Source organism: Nylanderia fulva, unplaced genomic scaffold (assembly GCF_048542155.1).
Source record: "Nylanderia fulva isolate GAGA-0341 unplaced genomic scaffold, ASM4854215v1 Scaffold84, whole genome shotgun sequence".
Taxonomy (NCBI): Eukaryota; Metazoa; Arthropoda; class Insecta; order Hymenoptera; family Formicidae; genus Nylanderia; species Nylanderia fulva.
This window is the reverse complement of record NW_028190961.1, coordinates 1-21,589: the sequence shown is the minus strand read 5'-3', so window position 1 is coordinate 21,589 and position 21,589 is coordinate 1. Positions and strand designations below refer to the sequence as shown.

Here is a 21,589-nt window from a genome sequence, read left to right as displayed (position 1 = left end):
TGCAAAAATGTATGAGAATAGATATAATTATAAAAAATTTTTATTTAATATTTTACAGCTACATAAATATATTGAAAGGCGGACATCCATTATATATTGTTCATATATATCCCAGCAAACACCGATATATAATTGTTACATTGCTATAATAAAACGGAATATAACAGGTAATATAACGTGTACGTTACACGTTTATATATATATTGTATATATATATATATATACGAGGTGTGGCAATAAAGAAAGAAGGACTCATGCTCTAATCCTTTATTGAAAAAAATCAGACAATTGAAATGTTGTCCTCTTCATTGTAGTCCCCTTCCCGATCCCTACACCGCTCCATGCGAATTTTCCATTTTTGGAAGCAGTGCTGCAGGTCTTCTTGTGTTATGCTGTTCAAGAGTTGCGTCGCTTTTTTTTCACTGCATCCACGGACTCGAATCTGGTTCATTTGAGCGCAGATTTGACTTTCGGGAAGAGAAAAAAGTCGCACGGTGCTAGATCCGGCGAGTACGGTGGATGTTCCATCACTGGAATGTTGTTTTTCGTCAACTGCGCTCAAATGAACCAGATTCGAGTCCGTGGATGCAATGAAAAAAAAGCGACGCAACTCTTGAACAGCATAACACAAGAAGACCTGCAGCACTGCTTCCAAAAATGGAAAATTCGCATGGAGCGGTGTAGGGATCGGGAAGGGGACTACATTGAAGGGGACAACATTTCAATTGTCTGATTTTTTTTCAATAAAGGATTAGAGCATGAGTCCGGTTTCTTTATTGCCACACCTCGTATATATATGTATACTTTTCAACTATAAGAATTTCTTTCAATAGCTCATAACTCAATGATCAAAAAATTTTTGCATATTTTTGTCCATTTAAAATGCTCCCAGGAGCCAAATCAGATAGTCTGCCGATATCAGATCATGCCAATAAATGTTTGATGTCAAATGTTATCATAAAAAAGAGATTACAGATTTGTTGCAGAAGTAATTATATTACTGATGTAATCAACAAATTGGTGTCAACAATCGAGCAGAACTATTCTCACAGAATCTGACAGCAAATTGCCGACAGAATCTAACATATGACTTTATAGGTCAAATTGTTAGCAGAAAGCAGAAACCGAGCAGGATCTGCGCGCACACAATCTGATCTCAAGATTTTTCTCGGTTTCTATTGTTAATCTGCTGTCAGATTCTGTAAGCAGGTTCTGCTAACAAATCATTATCCTATGAATATAACGGATGACAATTTGCTGGCAACATTCATGTAAAATTTGTTATCAATCTGTTAACATTTTGCGCGCATTTTGCTTACTGGGCTATAAATTAAATGATTCGATAAAAAAAAGTTCAGTTACCTTTAATACCTATATATGTATAATTCAATTATATCTCTAAGGATCGGTTGTTCCAACTCTTGGTAAGATTTACCGGACAAGTAGCACCTTTGTCTTCTTTTTTATAACTTATCTGAAAAAGACGAAAATATGCTATCTGTCAAGTAAAACTTACTGAGAAGTTGGAAAAATCGGCCATAATTCAGAAACCTCGTATAAAAACACTAAGGTAGCAAGCATACGTCATTTCGATATCCAATAACATCAGTTTGCTTAATTTGCTACTTAGATAACGTCGGATAATGTTGGGTAATTGTCGAAGCTATATTTAAATTTTCAAAGGAAATATGCATATTTAAGGGGATGCTGATCATAACTTTTTTACCGACTTTGAGTTCAAGGGCTTTTCTTTTTATTGGCTATATATAAATTGAAAAATTCTTCTTCACAATTAAAATATTGATAACAATGAACGGGAAGTGCTGTAATTTCGTATAAAAAAACAATACAAGTTAAAAAATTACAGTTTTTTTATTGGCCTCTTGCATCAGCTGATAACAATACTTATTTGATGCAAAAGTTCTGCAGTTTATTTGTGCACAAAATATGGCGCTCCCAATAGAGATGACATGAATAATACAAAGAATAATACAAAAGTAATAAAAATTAAGAGTTTAAAAGCCTGTATCAAAAGATTAGTACTTGAATTAATTATGTATGTATAATTGCGTACGAAATCGATGTCGAGGCATAAAACAGCAAAAATTAGTTGTCGGACAGCGCTTCCCATTCATTATTATCAGTACTTTCATTGTGGAGGATTTTTCAATCTGTATATTCAATAAAAAGTAAACTTAATCTAACCTAATTTAAAATCGGTAAAACAGAACAACGGCAGCATCTTCTTAAGTGGTAAAAATAATTATCTATAAACAAAATCATCGTAAAAACAATCTATTTTTCATACATTTCTGGATTTTTCATATTGAAGATTACATAAAAGTTACATATTGGATGCCTTCAAAAAACATCCAATTGAACACTGAGGGCAGTTACTTAATTTTTCAAAGTTCAAGCTAGATGGCACTGCAAAAGCCTCTTTTTTTCTCAATAAAAAAAATTTTTAATAATTTATTTCTTATCTCCGAAATACGATAATTAATAAAAATATATAGTCCTATTACAAAATCGCGTTAGCCTTATTAAAAATAAAATTCTTAGAAAAAAATATAATCTAGAAAAATTTTGTATATATTCATAATAAAATTTTACATAATCTTTTCCTCCATTTTTTACCGTATTTTAGAATATAATGGAGAAATTCAAGATGTGTGCCCGAATTAAATGAGACACCCTGTGTATAAAATTGTATTGACGACAAATTGTATATTGATCTAAACATAAATGCAGATTTACGCGACAAATAAATTTGGAAATAAAAACAAATATTTTAACACTATAATTATACCAATATAGAGTCTTTAAAAAAATATCGATATAGTGATGGATTTTTGGGCAGCAATGAGAATTTTCCAAGCAACTCGCTTATTGATCACATTGTATCGTACTTATATATATAGGATCTCATTAAACAATTTATATTGCATACTTTGAAAGCAATCAAATAAAAATATTGATAGCATTTAATAAATACAATATGATTAGGTGTTGGTTATGAATATATTGTATAACTTCTACTTCTTCTGATTTTTCATTTCATTTTGTAAAGAATATGTGCAAAATGAAAGCAGATATTATTAAATAATGTATGACCTATATCGTAATTACATATATCTATATTAATTTTATTAGCGACTTAGCATATCTTATGTCTTTATATTATACTTTTCGTATTACATAGTTTAATACTCTTACAACGATTAATAAGTAATCTATATCAAATGATGTATCTAAAACTTTTATTATTATTATATTCTGATTCTTCAAATTCATTTTAATAAAATCTTAATACACACTGTACAAGAATTATATTAATTTGATCTTTTCCTTAACAGTTATTTAGTCTAGAATAGTCTAGAATAGTAGTCAAATTGACAAGGTTTAAATATCACACAGAAATATATATAAATAGAATAAGAAATCTTTATATATAAAGTTAAATAAATCGTGAAAATACGAAAAAGACAAATTATAATGAATAAGTTGTTTATTTTTTTCAAACAAAAATTTAATACAAAGTTAATTAGATGCATTAACATTTTTTGCAATGACTATGTAACAAATAATCTTTAAAACATGAAAATGTCATAAGTTTATCAATCTTAAAATAATTTTTATAGCTAAGGAAAAAGTTACAGCAAATATGTATAGATAATTAAGAAAAATACACTTGTAACTTTAAATAAATAGTTTTCTTGTCAAGAAAGTATTATTTACAAAATCACTGTACACACATAAAATGATTTATTTATACGAATTTTTTGCTCGCCAGTCGAGAAACTCCTCAAATTCTGCTTCATCACTGCTTAATACATCATCATCAATATTTTCTTTCTTTCTATCAGTACCTTGCACTTGTTCCATGTGTTTTGCAAGATCTATTACCCTTTAATAAATAAATTAATTTTTAATATATGTATATATATATATACATATTTAATTTCTCAAATATAAATACTGAAAATATATTTACCTAGACCAATGCCTAATTTGCTCTTCAATTTCATCCAATTGCCTTTCTGTTGTTGCTTCCTCCTGATCATCAGCAATAATCTGTGCAGATTGCGCAGTCTCTTCTTTAATTTCTTTTTGAAATTTTTCCCATTCTTCTTCAATAGGATCTTTATATTCAACATTACGTACCTGAAAACAAAAAAATTAAAAAGTAGATGGAAAAGTAGAAGAGTAATTGAAGAAAAAGAGAATAGTAAATTGAAAAAAGAATAGTCTAATTGAATATGCTATTGCATTTCAATGAAATAGTACTTGATATCTAATGTTTCTATGAACTCATTCTTTTTTACTTTATTTTACTTATTTATTTATTAATATTTGTAATATTTAAAAATTTCTATTTTTTCTATTGTATTTTATTAAATATTATTGTTCAGTATGTCTTAAGAATTGTTTGTGCTAAGATGTTGAAACATAATATACTTATACCATCCACACACACAACATTTGACTACAGTTTACTTTTTATTTTACTTCAGTTGAGAAATGATTACAAATTGAGATTTTAAATAATGACTTTGACTACACATATACATCATTTGACAAGCATCTTATCGCCTTCCAACAATGAAAATTGTCTTCAATTATCTCTAACTTATGTAATTTATATCATGTTGTATATAATTTCTAACTATCTTTGTCTCACACATTATTAACACCGTAAGCATTAAACAAAATAGTCCTAAAGTCTCGACACCAGAGCAAATGTAATTTTTACACCGTTCATTCGCATATCTTAAGTTTAATGTTTATACTAATAATTAATTTCTATACTACAATTTGTTATATTTTTTATTTTTTTATGTTTGTATTGAGAAAGGCTGCTGTGACAGCCGAAACGTATACCAAATTTGACTGTCTTTAATAAACACAAAATATTTCATATTACATCCAGATTTAATGCTCTTTAGTGGTCTTTTTACTAATTGTTTAGATATTTAATATTTATAAGAGCGTGAATTTAAATATTTTAAATATTATTATTATTGTATTATATATTAAGTATTATTATTATTTATACTAATAAATATTAAATTAATATAATTTTATTAAATAAATTTTGTTAATAAATTTTGGTAATGTTATATTTATTTGATATCAATCTTACTTTAGCATCCATTATTGGATCATCAAAAAATCCTTCTGGAAGAATAGCTGGATTTGTATCCTTTATTTTCTCTACTTCTGTTTCCATGTGTTGCACATCTGCAGTACTCGCTATAGTATCTTCATTTTCTAATTTTTGCATAGATGTATCATTTACTTGATTTAAATTATTATTATGAAAGAAATCTTTTGATAAACTTGACTTTGTTTGCACTTCCGGACGATTAGAATTTTTCAATATTCCTTTTATTTTCTTATTTGCAAAATTGTCTTGAGATGGAGAAGAAGGTCTTTTGAATGGTAAAACGTTAGATGTCTTTGCAAAGCTTTCCATTTCCAGTTTTGCCACTTTTGCTAATGCTACATTTTCCTTATGTGTTTTGGAGTTTAAATGAACAGGCCAAACTGTTTCACTGCGTACAACCAATTTGCATAAAATGCACATAAGTTGACCTGAATCTGTATATGTGTTTATCAGTTAAAGATATTTTCAAACTCAATTGTCACCAGAATTATATAAAATAATAAAAATAATTATTTGATAAAATGTATATTATAATTAATGCTTTTCATATTAACTCAAGTTGCTTTATTGATTGTTAAAGTTCTGAAAATTCTTAATTAAAATTAAACAGAGATATATTTTTTTAATGGATAAAATATAATATAATTAAAAAACCATTTATTCTTAATTGATTTGAGATTATAATCAAAAATTATGTAATAATGTGACTATTTTAAGGATTAAAAATACGTTGTAAATTTTTTGCAAAATTAATATCAAAAGGATATTTTGCTAATGGTGAGTCGATCTTTTTAATTGTACCGATCCTCTTCTTGTGCTCGCTCATCGCTTTACGCAAATCAGTCTGCGTCAATTTTCTTTTTAATGACATTTTTTCGACTTATTTATCACTGTACACAACCAAATCTATCAAATATTTTGGGGGTTATGTCACAGAATATAGACAAGTGTAGAAGCAGAGAGAAGAATGAGAGGCGAGAGGCGCCAGGCCGTCAATTTTCGTACGATGTTTTTTCTAGGCTGCGCACTAGCGTCACGTACATCCATTTTACGGTCGCCCGGAACTACATGGCCACATCCACTTTCGATGTCGGTAAAAGAGCCACTTTTGGTTCATGTCCGTGCTGTACATCCACAATTTATTCGGCTTTTCACGATGAAGACCAGAGTTCAAGATAAATGATTTTGGACTTTTTCTTTACTAATTTTAAGTTATAATGATTTTTAAATTTACAATGCATCACTATATACTACACGTTTATAAATTTTGTTATGTTTTGAAGCAAGAACTATTTTAATTATATATACTTAATATCTATATTAGTATAGTATTAAAAACACATTTAATACGTATGTATTTTATATTATTTATTAAAAATAAATGTATAATATAATAAAATCGATCTAAAAATTAAATTATTGTTATTAAATAGTTGCAAAATACAGTTTAAAAGGCAAATTTGTTAATATATGCAATTAAATATGTTACATAATGTAATATCTGTACATAAACCGATTGTGTTATTTTTATCAATTATTTTTGTCGATTTTAGTATGCACACATACTCCCACACGCACATTTACATATTTGCTATTCTTACTATTTTGTATTATTTAGAATAAAATATTCATTATAATTTAAAAAACAACTTGTATATATATTTTATCTTTTAAAAATAATCAAATTTTTTAAATAACTATTCATGTTTTATCAAATAGTATAATTTTTACACTTTACGATATGGAAAAAGTAATTTCATAAAAAAAGTAACAAAAATAATCCTTTTTTTACTACAATTTAAATTATTAATACACACATTTTTGTATACATATATACATTATACATATAAAAAATATTTATTTCCTGCAAAAAAATATTAAAAATATAATAAAAATTTAAATACAAATACAAAAAGATATAATAAATATTGTAAAATAATATAAAGTAAATAATGTAATAAATAATGCAAAATATTAATTTAAAAACTTACCGAAAATTAATAAAAATATAAAAATTATTAATAATATTGTTATATATAACAATAAAAAGATAAAATAAAGCATATTTATATTGAAATATTTTTCTTTTTCTAAATTTTATATTGTGTTCTACGTTATTTTATTATTATTTACTATTATTTCATGTTATTTTTTTTCTTTACTTTTTCATTAACTTACTTTCTTGCTTACCTTTATTTTTAAATTTTGATAGTATTTTCTGTCTTTTTCTTCCAATTTTACTTTAAACGGAAGAAGGAAATAATGGAGGAAAAAAGTAAAATTGGAAGAAAAAGACAGAAAATAATATAAAATTAAAAAAATAAAGGTAAGCAAAAAGGTGAGTTAATGAAAAAGTAAAGAAAAAAAATAACATGAAATAATAGTAAAATATAATAAAATAACGTAGAACACAATATAAAATTTAAAAAAAGACAAATAAATATTTCAATATAAATATGCTTTACTTTATCTTTTTATTTTTTTCCAACGAAACTAAATTTTTTCGGATAAAGGATCTGAATAGCCTCAGTTGGAAGAGCAGTCGCCCGGCAAGCGAAAGGTCTCGAGTCCGATTCCCGATTCAGCGACTTTCGGATCTATATTTTTCTCTTGGATTTATTTATTTCCGTAGGGGGTTAAAGGATTATTGAAATTAAATCTCAAAAATGAGATTATTTCACATTTTAAAATCTTGGCCGTGACCAAGTAAAATTTGGTGCCTTGTGCACAGATATTTAATTCTAACGAAAAAATTTAGTTTCGTTGGGATAACGCACTGTCTTCCGCGATTGGCTCTTATTGCCTATCTTACACTTTAAATTTATATTTATATTACAGAGCCGTGTTAAACTCTTAACTTATATTTTAATTATATATACTTAATATCTATATTAGTAGTATTAAAAACACATTTAATACGTATGTATTTTATATTATTTATTAAAAATAAATGTATAATAAAATCGATCTAAAAATTAAATTATTGTTATTAAATAGTTGCAAAATACAGTTTAAAAGGCAAATTTGTTAATATATGCAATTAAATATGTTACATAATGAAATATCTGTACATAAACCGATTGTGTTATTTTTATCAATTATTTTTGTCGATTTTAGTATGCACACATACTCTCACACGCACATTTACATTTGCTATTCTTACTATTTTGTATTATTTAGAATAAAATATTCATTATAATTTAAAAAACGACTTGTATATATTTTATCTTTTAAAAATAATCAAATTTTTTAAATAACTATTCATGTTTTATCAAATAGTATAATTTTTACACTTTACAATATGGAAAAAGTAATTTCATAAAAAAAGTAACAAAAATAATCCTTTTTTTACTACAATTTAAATTATTAATACACACATTTTTGTATATATACATTATACATATAAAAAATATTTATTTCCTTCAAAAAAAATTTCAAGTAGCAAGCTGACGCCATTAAACGTCAAAATAACGTCATTTTGATGTTTAATGACGAGCTTGCTACTTGAGATTTTTTTTTGCAGGAAATAAATATTTTTTATATGTATAATGTATATATACATAAATGTGTGTATTAATACTTGCTACCTGGAATATTAAAAATATAATAAAGTTTAAATACAAATACAAAAAGATATAATAAATACTGTAAAATAATATAAAGTATATGTAATGAATAATGTAAAATATTAATTTAAAAACTTACCAAAAATTAATAAAAATATAATAATATATATCTGTTTGATATTTTAATTCTTTAAAATAATTTTTTCTGTAAATAAATTATATAAAACATTCTATTATAAATATATTATATTCTTATATTTGTTTATTCAATATAAAGTGTAGATACCCATACAGCACAGATTATTGCAATTATATTGCAGCAACGTTGCAATATTGCAAGTTGCAATGCAACATTATAAAGACATTGCAGAGATATAGGTGCACAAAATTCCAGCACACTTGTAGCAACATGACATTAATATTTCGGAAATATTGCATGTAATCCAAATTCTATACTTTATATATTGTAATATATATAAATTAACTACAACGTATTTTCATTAATGATTTATTTACATGTATATACCTGTATATGCAACATTAGTTTATGGTTGCAATAACAATGCATTATTGCAAATTCATAACATTGCAATATTGTTGTAATATTTTGTTGCAATCTTCCAAAAAGCGGACATTTTAACATTGCTGCAATTCAACAGCAATGATGTAGCAACATTTTGCAGTGAATTTGCAATATTGCAATATTGCGGTGAAAGATTGTTGTAATGTTTTTGCAATCTATCAGTGCTGTATGGGTAGAAATATAAAAAGAAATATAAATATTGTAAATACACTAGAATTATAAGTACGTGATAAGTATATACAGGGTGTCCCATAATTCGCGAATCATCTTTCATGGGCAGATAGAGCGTGTTAAACTGAATAGAAAAGTCCGGTATCATTTTGCGATATTCGTAATAATTATTAAGTTATTAACTAAAATATCTAAACGAATGAGCGGGTAGAAAGCGGTAGGCCGGACTCGGTGTGCATGTACCGCTTAGTATCAAAAGTATCATCTTACTTTTCGGCGCCATTACATTGGTCGCCGCTCGCTGCATGACGCCACCTCTCGATCAAATAATGCTTTCTACTTGCTTATTCGTTTAGATATTTTAATAAATAACTCAATAATTATTACGAATATCGCAAAATGATACATGAATTTTCTATTCAGTTTAACACGCTCTATCTGCCCATGAAAGGTGATTCTCGAATTATGGGACACCCTGTATATGTTAAATAATGTTATTACTTTATTTTTTAATTATAAAAAAGAAAATAGGGGAGGATAATGGGATATATTTTACATGTAAAGATTTAACAAAATTATACTAGTATCCATTTTTACCAATATAATATTATATAAATGTTAAAGATCAAAATTTGAAGAATTTTTTGCATTAACTTTTATTTACATTTGAAACATGTAGATATAAAAAATAAAAAATATTTTATTCGTAAAATCAGATACCATAGTTTCATATAGTGTATAATTTAAAAGATCTTTATTTCTAAAAAACGTTTGATTTTATTGTAAATCAATTTTATAACAAAAATCAATATCAAAATCAGTTTCTAAATAATTAAAAATTAGAATTTTGTAAATTATTTTTATAAATGCTATAATTGAAAAACATATATTATTATTAAAACATATTTATAAAAAATGTTAAATAATTTATATTTAATAAAATTTATTAACGTAGAACACAAAAATTGTTTAAAAAATTCATATAAGTAATAAATATTTATGTATGTACATACATGTTTCTAGCAAACACAGTATATAAATGTTATATACTCAAGCATGTTACATGCTTACAGTTAGAACATATAGATATGGAAGGGGAATAGGAGCGCAAAACTGTGTCCAAGTTGGGTGCAAGAGAGAACCACGTTTTTAAGGAAAGAGAAGGGTAGATTGTTACCTCCGTTCGCAATGCGCAAACGCGAATTAGCGAAAGCACCAATTACATTTCCAGTTTCAAACGGCGCGGTGAGCGTGACGTCACCGTGACGTCATCTACATTTGCGCATTGCGGATAAAGGTTAAAAGCTATCTTTCTCTCTTGCACCAAACTTGGACATAGATTTTTAGCACGACAGACAAAGCAATTCCCCCTTCAGGTATATATGCTCTAAGGTTACATGTAACGTATATGTTAGTTGTAATTTCCCACTCATAGATATATGTAACATTTTTAATATTACATATATTACATTGTAGTTATATTGTCATTATATATATCCCAAGATAGCATTGACTTATCAATACATTAATGTGCTATTTGGTATATAATTACAATATAACTACAATGTAATATATGTTATATTAAAATGTTACATCTATGAGTGGGAAATTACAACTAACATGGATGTTACATGTAACGTACACGTTATATTACCTGTTATATTCCGTTTTATTATAGCAATGTAACAATTATATCAGTGTTTGCTGGGATGATTTTAATATTTCTTAGCATGGCTGTATTTAAACCTTTTATTCATTCCGTGATTATATCTGCTAGTTAACGATTTATGCAATTATTTCAACTATGATTGCAATCTTCTAAGAAATAAAAAAATTCATATACTTGTTTTTCTTATTACAGAAAGATAATATTAATTTATTATTCAATGTAACATGATTTGTAATCATATTTTTAATGATTGTAATATCGATCATGATACAGTTGTATAACAAACATTTCTTTTTACAATGACAAAATTCTAAGACAAGATATATATAACAATAAAAAGATAAAGTAAAGCATATTTATATTGAAATATTTATTTGTCTTTTTTTAAATTTTATATTGTGTTCTACGTTATTTTATTATATTTTACTATTATTTCATGTTATTTTTTTTCTTTACTTTTTCATTAACTCACCTTTTTGCTTACCTTTATTTTTTTAATTTTATATTATTTTCTGTCTTTTTCTTCCAATTTTACTTTTTTCCTCCATTATTTCCTTCTTCCGTTTAAAGTAAAATTGGAAGAAAAAGACAGAAAATACTATCAAATTTTAAAAATAAAGGTAAGCAAGAAGGTAAGTTAATGAAAAAGTAAAGAAAAAAAATAACATGAAATAATAGTAAATAATAATAAAATAACGTAGAACACAATATGAAATTTAGAAAAAAAAAAATATTTCAATATAAATATGCTTTATTTTATCTTTTTATTGTTATATATAACAATATTATTAATAATTTTTATATTTTTATTAATTTTCGGTAAGTTTTTAAATTAATATTTTGCATTATTTATTACTTTATTTACTTTATATTATTTTACAATATTTATTATATCTTTTTGTATTTGTATTTATATTTTTATTATATTTTTATTATTTTTTTGCAGGAAATAAATATTTTTTATATGTATAATGTATATATGTATACAAAAATGTGTGTATTAATAATTTAAATTGTAGTAAAAAAAGGATTATTTTTGTTACTTTTTTTATTAAATTACTTTTTCCATATCGTAAAGTGTAAAAATTATACTATTTGATAAAACATGAATAGTTATTTAAAAAATTTGATTATTTTTAAAAGATAAAATATATACAAGTTGTTTTTTAAATTATAATGAATATTTTATTCTAAATAATACAAAATAGTAAGAATAGCAAATATGTAAATGTGCGTGTGGGAGTATGTGTGCATACTAAAATCGACAAAAATAATTGATAAAAATAACACAATCGGTTTATGTACAGATATTACATTATGTAACATATTTAATTGCATATATTAACAAATTTGCCTTTTAAACTGTATTTTGCAACTATTTAATAACAATAATTTAATTTTTAGATCGATTTTATTATACATTTATTTTTAATAAATAATATAAAATACATACGTATTAAATGTGTTTTTAATACTACTAATATAGATATTAAGTATATATAATTAAAATATAAGTTAAGAGTTTAACACGGCTCTGTAATATAAATATAAATTTAAAGTGTAAGATAGGCAATAAGAGCCAATCGCGGAAGACAGTGCGTTATCCCAACGAAACTAAATTTTTTCGTTAGAATTAAATATCTGTGCACAAGGCACCAAATTTTACTTGGTCACGGCCAAGATTTTAAAATATGAAATAATCTCATTTTTGAGATTTAATTTCAATAATCCTTTAACCCCCTACGGAAATAAATAAATCCAAGAGAAAAATATAGATCCGAAAGTCGCTGAATCGGGAATCGGACTCGAGACCTTTCGCTTGCCGGGCGACTGCTCTTCCAACTGAGGCTATTCAGATCCTTTATCCGAAAAAATTTAGTTTCGTTGGAATAACGCACTGTCTTCCGCGATTGGCTCTTATTGCCTATCTTACACTTTAAATTTATAATTAAAATAGTTCTTGCTTCAAAACATAACGAAATTTATAAACGTGTAGTATAGTGATGCATTGTAAATTTAAAAATTATTATAACTTAAAATTAGTAAAAAAAAAAAGTCCAAATCATTTATCTTGAACTCTGGGTACTTATTACGGTTCTTTGGGTGAGTTTGCTCACGAGGTGAAAATCACAAAAATGAGAGATTCACTAGGTTGTCTACGCTTCTATTGGTCAAAATCTAGTAAATCTCTCACCTTTGTGATTTTCATCTCGTGAGCAAACTCACCCAAATAATCGTAATAGGTATTCTGGAGGTCGATTGTGTATCTTGAGTGAGTTTGCTCACGAGATGAAAATTACAAAAGTGAAAAGATTTACTAGATATCGACAAATGAAACCGTGGGTACTCTAGTAAATTTCCTTACTTTTTGTAATTTTTACCTCGTGAGCAACTCACCCAAGATACACAATCTACCCTCTGGTCTTCATTGTAAAGAGCCGAATAAATTGTGGATGTACAGCACGGACATGAAACAAAAGTAGCTCTTTTACCGACATCGAAAGTGGATGTGGCCATGTAGTTCCGGGCGGCCGTAAAATGGATATACGCATCGACATATAGAATGGACTGAGCATCGCGATGGGTAAGCGCGCGCCTGCTTTAGAGTGAGAAGTACTACATCTGAGGCCTATGTTTGTCTCTCTTTTTGCAGGGCCGTCTAAAAAAATTGCGGACCATGTGCATTTTTCTATGAAATGTGTAGTCAATAGATTTTTTTAGAATTTATTTTAAAATTTGTTTTAATATATTTAATATATTTATAAATAAACAATAAATTTGCTTTAATTTATATTATATTTATATTAATATTTTATTAATTATAAAGTTTTATAAATAGATATATGTTTACAAATTTTATTATAAATATTATTATTATTTACACACTATACTAATGTTATAAATAATAAAAAAATTATATTGTTGATATATAGAAAATTTTATTTATTTACATTTATAAAAAATTACAATACTACACATTATTATAAAATATAAAATATAATTCATTAAAATGTTTTGAATACACTCTTGCATTTGGACTAATCTGCTTGATGTTTAATGCAGATAACCACAATTTCTTTATGTGTTCTTTTTCTGGAACTCTGAAAATAATGATAATGTATTACTAGCTTTATATTGTATAATTCAATTATTATTATATTACAAAATATTTAAAATAATGTTCTAAATATCTCTTATTTGTAAAACGCATAATCTAACCTAACTTTTTATAATTTTACTTTACACAATTTTTATTACATACTATTACATATCTTAATTTTATTATATAATATATAATTTTAATATATATTTAACAAAACTATGCAAGTTACGTATATATAATATAATTATATACAGCTTTAAAACAATATGTTTAAAGAATGTGTTACAATAATGTCCTATAAAAAATACTTTTAATGTACTTACTTATGCATTTGTATATCCTTTTTATTTTTATCATACGTAATTTTGCACACAAAACACCTTAAAACCATTTTTTAATTTTTAAAGATAAAGATAAACGTTTCACGTTATTCCAAAGCGAGTAGGCGAAGGTGAGGTGTCAAAAATTTAATGCTATGTTACTGCTAGAATTCTGGAGGGGGACGAAATAACAAATCAGAAGCTTGCAAGAGAGACAAACATAGGCCTCAGATGTAGTACCTCTCACTCTAAAGCAGGCGCGCGTTTACATATCGCAATGCTCAGTCCATTCTATATGTCGATGGATATACGTGACGCTAGTGCGCAGCCTAGAAAAAACGTCGTACGAAGATTGACGGCCTGGCGCCTCTCATTCTTCTCTCTGGTAGAAGCACGGTCAAAGATTGTAGGCCTAGTTTACATCAAGCACTTGATACGCGTATCAATTAGTGTATTTGAACTGGTCAGCCAATAACTGAACCAATTTACTAGTAATTTACTATTTGATACGCGTATCAAGTGCTTAATGTAAACTAAGCCATAGACGAGTATAGAAGCACGGTTCTCGGTATCCCGTGGGTCGCACGAGCTGAGGTACTTTGCTGTAGTTTACGTCACGTATACTGTACTATCTATAGCATTTCAGTATAGTATACGTGACGTAAACTACAGCAAAGTACCTCAGCTCGTGCGACCCACGGGATACCGAGAACCGTGCTTCTATACTCGTTTATGTTTCAACTCTTGGTAAGTTTTACCAAGGTCCGTAGATGAACGACGGGAGGGGAAGGTCGTTGCATGAGCCGCCATTTTGAGACCACAAAGTTATGTGTGTTATATGTCGGTGTGTGTCATACGAAATTTTAGTGAAAAAAAAAACTATAGTTGAACAGCTGTTTGGTGGCTGGATTGGCGGCGCCATATTGAGGCCAAATGCTGAAATATGAATGCGACGACTTTACTTCCTCTCCCATCGTTCATCTACGGATCTTGAGTTTTACCACTGACGAGGTACTGTTAGAACCTAACAGTACTTCATCAGTGGTTTTACCTAACAAGTAGCATATCTTTCGTCTCTTTTTTTAGAATTTATCTGAAAGGAGACGAAAATATGGTACCTGTCGGATAAAACTTACTAGGAAGTTGGAAAAATCGGCCTTATATTCTTTAATTTGGTCCCCCGATTTTAACTTTTTGAATTTAATCACAGCCGTTCCATTTTTCAGAGGAACGGCTGTGATTGGCCAGTCTTACAACTACGGATGTTATTAAACCCGACTAAAAGTATCATTTCATGTACAGCATACTGCCGCAGCAGTTTGTTGCTATTGGTGAAGTTCAATTGAACGAACAGCAAAGGCAGTGTAACATTCCGTCATTTTTCGAAACCGTATTTTTGTGCGCTACAAATTCTTCTAAATAATTACTTAAGAAACGCAATTGTATTTCTCAATATTATTATTATTAATAAGAATATTTTTAAGTCGGCTCTCCAATTTTTAAATCATCATATTCATCTTGACTAAAGAGCCAAACGCGATGTTATTGCGACAAATTAAGATAAGAAAATTTGGAAACTAAGGAATTTGAATCCTATGGTTGGGATCTCAGAAATTCCCCTTGTTCCTTCTCCTAACATCCCCTGTAAAGAAATAGACGAGAAAAATATTGGTCCGAAAGTCGGCTGAATCGGGAATCGAACCCAAGACCTTCCGCTTGCCGGGCGACTGCTCTTCCATTATTATTATTCATTATTTATAATTATTGGGACGATTTTACTAACCGTACTAACATATAGGGTCTTCTAGTTCTAATTAAGCGGCTCAGCCAATTGGACAGCGTCACTAGACCATACCGGAGCGCATACTTCCAACCACACGTATACATTCGTGCGACTAACTGAACCGCATATAAATGCGACACTAACATGTTCAAAATTAAGAAACAATAGAACTTATAAAATCATAACATAATAATATAATATAATTATAATATTTCGAATACTCGAATGATTGATAAAATGCTTCAACCACCTTTATAATAAAGGCTTTAGCCTTGATAAAGTTATTATGAAGATTCCATAAATCTCTAGCGATGCCTAATCTGAGAAACGCCATTTTATCGGGCGTTAACTTGTCAATTATATTCACGAAACCTTACCTTCTAGATTATTGAATAATCTCACCAAAAATGACATCTTAAGAATTTAAGATTTTAAGATCTAATTTATAATAAATAAATTACAATAAGGTTTACGTAAATATAACTAAGAGAAAGGGCATATATTGTATCATGTAATCGAAATATATAAACCGAACTCTCGCCACTACATCGTGGAATTGTAATTGTATAATTTAGAAATTCTCAGCGCTCTCGCTCATATATTAGCGATAATTTTCTACCTTATAATTTTATTCCTCAATTTTAAGTAATATAAAATAAATTATATGAATTGTACGATTTCACGTTTGTAAGAAATAAGCACATCTATGCGCAAACTCTCTGAAATACGCTCGTTAAAATAATCATGTTGATTGAATTTATATCCGTTAGTTTTAAGGCGACATAATTCTCAGCTCTTTGTCGGCCGAAAACCTTCGCTACTGTTCGACGCTTCTTGAAATTTGTATCGTGGCCGAATTGTTATGCACCCTCCCTCCATATCGCATCGCCTCGATACCCTACGCGCCAAAGCTCATATGTATGTCATAAATTCTGCCTCTATTTGGAACTCTTGCTCTCCTAGACAATCCATTGGCTCTCCTCCTTTTTTTCACACATATCACTTGCATCAATGATCTCGAGATACAGTTTATGAAGGAACCCCCATCAAAGAGCGCAAAGCACAAGGACTTTTCCCGATTTCGGTGAGTATATATAAGCTCTGCGGTCCTAGCATTTGCGCGGCATAATTATACATGGCATATTACGGCACATTAAATACTGCATCTCATTGTGTCACTCTAAATTTCTGTACGAAACTTTGTCATGCGTTCGCTGTCGACGACGTTGACTTTCTTCATTAATTCTTGACCGTGCATAGTTTGTAAAGTAAAGAAAGTTACAATAAAGAATTTTAAAGCATAGAATCTGTGTACTTTTGATTTCGCTACGCGCATCCCGACCGAGGTCTTCTAAGAAGGTGACGGCAGATAAACGTGCTGCAGATTGACGCTATAAAAGTTCATCCAACGCAAGGTAAGTACCTTTCACACTAACAAAGACTTCTCTAATACATTACTTGCATGAGAATCTGAATTCTGTTCAGAAGTCGCGCTAGATCAATAATTATCATATCATCCTACTATTATTCGCCAGTGCCCTCTTCCCCTATTCTTTAATAATCGTCGAGCAGTGCAAAATTCTGTCTTCTGCCCTGATGATTTTCAGCCTTCTTCCTCTATTCTTTTATAATCGTCGGGCACTGCGTTCTGTTCTTGACAATTTTGTGTCTTCTTTCTCTATTGTTGAGCACCTTTCTTTCGTCTCGTCAATGCTTTAAATAATCCTCGAGCACTGCGTTCTGCTCTTGGTTATTTTACGCCTGTTCTATCTATTCTTTTATAATCATCGAGCAGTACAGTTCTACCCTTGATGATTTTGCGCCTTCTTCCTCTATTCTTTCATAATCGTCCGGCACTGCGTCCTGCTTTTGACGATTTTGCGCGTTCTTTCTCTATTGACGAACACCTCTTTTTCGTCTCGTCAATGCTTTAATAATCATTGAGCATTGCGTTCTGCTCTTGATTATTTCGCGCCTGCTCGATCTATTCTTTTATAATCATCGAGCAGTACATTTCTGCCTTTGATGATTTTGCGCCTTCTTCCTCTATTCTTTTATAATTGTCGAGAAGTGCATTTTTGCCCTTGATGATTCGCCTTATTTCCCACCACCAAACATTTTTCACCACCCGAGAATTACCCGAGATTTACCTCCCCTTACTACATAAAACCAAATAAATATTTTGATCTAGACACATTCTAATTAATTTAGATAAAATATCTCTACTTGGTAACTCCATTGTAGATGAGCAATCGGAAAGCTAAAAACGAACGGCGAAGTAAACGAAACCATCGAGCCGGCGTAAAGACTCGTACAAAGCATGTAGCCTCGTGCCTGCGTTGGTTAACACGCGAACAGATTGCTAATAAACCTCGCATCAAAACAATCCAGACAATTTCGTTCCCTCGATACATATTGCAGCTTCTGGAGGACTAGCATTTCTTCTAACTCTACCAATTCACAAGCAACTTTAACACCCGCGTCTAACAGAATTAAAACTGAGCCTACGGAAGGCCACACTCCAGATCTCCTGGCAGCCGCTTCAGACCTATTAACTTACCTAGAATTAAACCAAAAATCCAAATCTAAAGAAGATACCTCACAAGCGAAGAGCTATCATGCACCTATCGATTTAAATATAAGATTAAAGGATCAATAATTACCAGAGAGACATACGGAAATAGATCAATACACAGCTTATTTGCAAAATTAAATAAAGTAACATCTGTATACCCATATAAAATACCCAATAAAATAAAATAAAACTATCTATTCGTTAATTTCTATTCAAATGGGACTTAATAAATTTTCGGATAAGACTGTACAAAAACTCAGGAAAATAGGTTTTTATTCTATTATCGATATTATTATTGGACTATTAATTGACTTAGCTACAGGATTAATAGATACTGATTTGTTCACAGTCCTCTTAGAAAATCTTTTATATTCCCAAAGGGAAATTAAGAGTAGAAATTATAAGATATCCCGAGGACAATTTTGACTTCTTTTACAATTTATAAATGAACTGCACAATTGTTGATAGAGCTATAGAAGAGTTTATGCTAAAATTGTTATTTAAAGCATTAGTTGGCGTCGTTTGTGATTTTATGACGGGCAATTTGACCGCCGATGAAGTAATCTCCATTTTAGAAAACTTCCAGAATCTTAGGCCGACGTCCCATTGAGCGGAAATTCATAGCGGAACGAAACGCGCGGAACCAGCGCAACCAATCACAGCCATTCCGTTTTCTTTACTTCGTCTTTTCCATTTTTCTTATGTCCCATGAAGCGAAATACGCGGAAACGGATTACGCGGAATGATATAAAATCAATCTTTTTATATTATTTACAATACTTATAATAGTTGGAATAGCTTTTAATATACATATAATAATATATATAATAAACTGGTGAACAATAGAATTTGATTTTTATAACATGTATTTTTGACGTAAATGTAAATCTATTTCATGATTGGCTGAAACTTAATTCCGCTACCGCGTTTACCGCTTCATGGGACATTAGAAGAGATACATCAGCGGAATCGCGATGATAAACAAAACACAATAATTAAAAAAAATAATACTGTTGACAGATAAATAAATTCTTTAATTATGGAAGCACAAGATATTCTATATAGCGTTTGTCGATTATGGATTTCATTTAGGAATAGATCTTATTCTGCATTTCAAAAGCAAATCATTCGGAAACGAATGCTTAAATTACATTTATTATATGTAATAATTAAACGACGTGAGAGAGAGAATAAAAAGAGAAATAAACGTCGGTATTGGGTACAATCAATATTTTCAGAAGAAAGAAGAATAATGCAGGGAGCGAGCGATAATCTGGTTCGCGAAATGGAATATATAGATAAAGAAAAATATTTCAATTACTTTCGGATGTCATTAGAAACATTTGAAAAACTGCTAAGTATCATTGAACCATATATTACAAAAGAAACCATATATTACAAAAGAAACTGGTTGTCCAAACACCAATACCTGCGCGCACTCGTTTGCAAGTAACTTTGCGATATTTAGCTTCTGGAGACAGTGTAAAGGCTTGTAATGGATAATTGAATCGTTTGCTCCAACAATACTTTAATAATCACAAATAATACATTGCTTTCGTTCTTCTTCGTCGTCTGAGTACGACGGCTGTCGCCTAACTATATGTCTATTCAAAGGACGACAGCTAAATTGACTCTACATCTAATCGCTACGACGGTTACTAATAAACTCTTTCTACATCGTCTCGGTACGAACGCTAAACTGTGTCTGCCCGTAAGTCCTCAAATTTCGCATACGTTCCATGACCTCTCGCTTGGTCACATTGTTGTCATAGCTGGCTCACGTGCTTTCTTATAGTAAGCCTCGACAGACAGTATAATCTCAATATCATATGCTTTTCATATTGCACATAATACTGTTTCCAAAATTGTCTCCGAAACTTGTGACGCTATTTGGAATTCTCTTAAAGACGAAGTATTTTTACAACCGAGTACAATTAATTGGCAAAACATCGCAGAACATTTTGAAAATATTTGCCAGTTTAACAACTGTATTGGAGCTCTTGATGGAAAACATGTTATCATACAGGTAAAAACTTTTATTTAAATATATTTAAGTATATTGTATAAATTGCACAATTTTTTAATATTAATTTTATTATTAATTTAATTTATTTTACATTTATTTATTTATTTAATTTTTTATTTATTTTACTCTATTATTTATATCATATTTTATTATTTTTTTATCTGATTATAAATTTAATTATTTTTTATTTTATTAATTTTAATATTTTTTTAAAATTTTTTCATTAATCTACATTTTGTATTTTGTAGGCACCACCAAATAGTGGTTCTACATATTATAATTATAAAGGACAACACAGCCTCATTCTTCTTGGAATATGTGATGCTAACAACCGTTTTACTGTTGTGGATATTGGCAGTGAAGGAAGACAATGTGATAGCACAATATTCCAAACGATTCTACGATAAATCGCTTCAATTACCTGCGGCAAAATGTATTAGTGCGAATAGTAATATAAAGTTGCCGTATGTATTAGTCGCAGATGAAGCATTCCCGTTACTACATTTATGATAAGGCCGTATCCACGAAATAATCTTGACACAAGAAAAAAAAATTCAATTATAGATTAAGTCACGCTAGACGATCAATAGAATGTGCGTTTGGAATACTCACTGCTCGATGGAGGA

General features: G+C 29.0%; 1 protein-coding gene, 1 long non-coding RNA gene and 1 pseudogene across 3 annotated transcripts; 1 reads left to right on the top strand and 2 right to left on the bottom strand.

Annotated features, from left to right (window-relative positions):
- Positions 1-3,490: 3,490 nt before the first annotated feature.
- On the bottom strand, positions 3,491-6,149 carry LOC114945858 (zinc finger protein 830). Its single transcript, XM_029322196.2, has 4 exons — positions 5,935-6,149; positions 5,144-5,609; positions 3,995-4,164; positions 3,491-3,907 (listed from the first exon to the last, which is right to left on the bottom strand). Exons 1-4 carry the CDS (start codon positions 6,036-6,038, stop codon positions 3,766-3,768), a joined length of 882 nt encoding a protein of 293 aa, XP_029178029.2. The 5' UTR covers positions 6,039-6,149; the 3' UTR covers positions 3,491-3,765.
- A 7,935-nt stretch (positions 6,150-14,084) lies between these two features.
- On the bottom strand, positions 14,085-14,879 carry LOC146719837 (uncharacterized). Its single transcript, XR_014926335.1, has 2 exons — positions 14,583-14,879; positions 14,085-14,257 (listed from the first exon to the last, which is right to left on the bottom strand). It is a non-coding gene; the product is annotated as an uncharacterized LOC146719837 (long non-coding RNA).
- A 5,385-nt stretch (positions 14,880-20,264) lies between these two features.
- LOC114945857 (uncharacterized) lies at positions 20,265-21,401 on the top strand (annotated as a pseudogene). Its single transcript, XR_014926334.1, has 3 exons — positions 20,265-20,429; positions 20,746-20,963; positions 21,212-21,401. The product of XR_014926334.1 is annotated as an uncharacterized LOC114945857 (transcript).
- Positions 21,402-21,589: the final 188 nt, after the last annotated feature.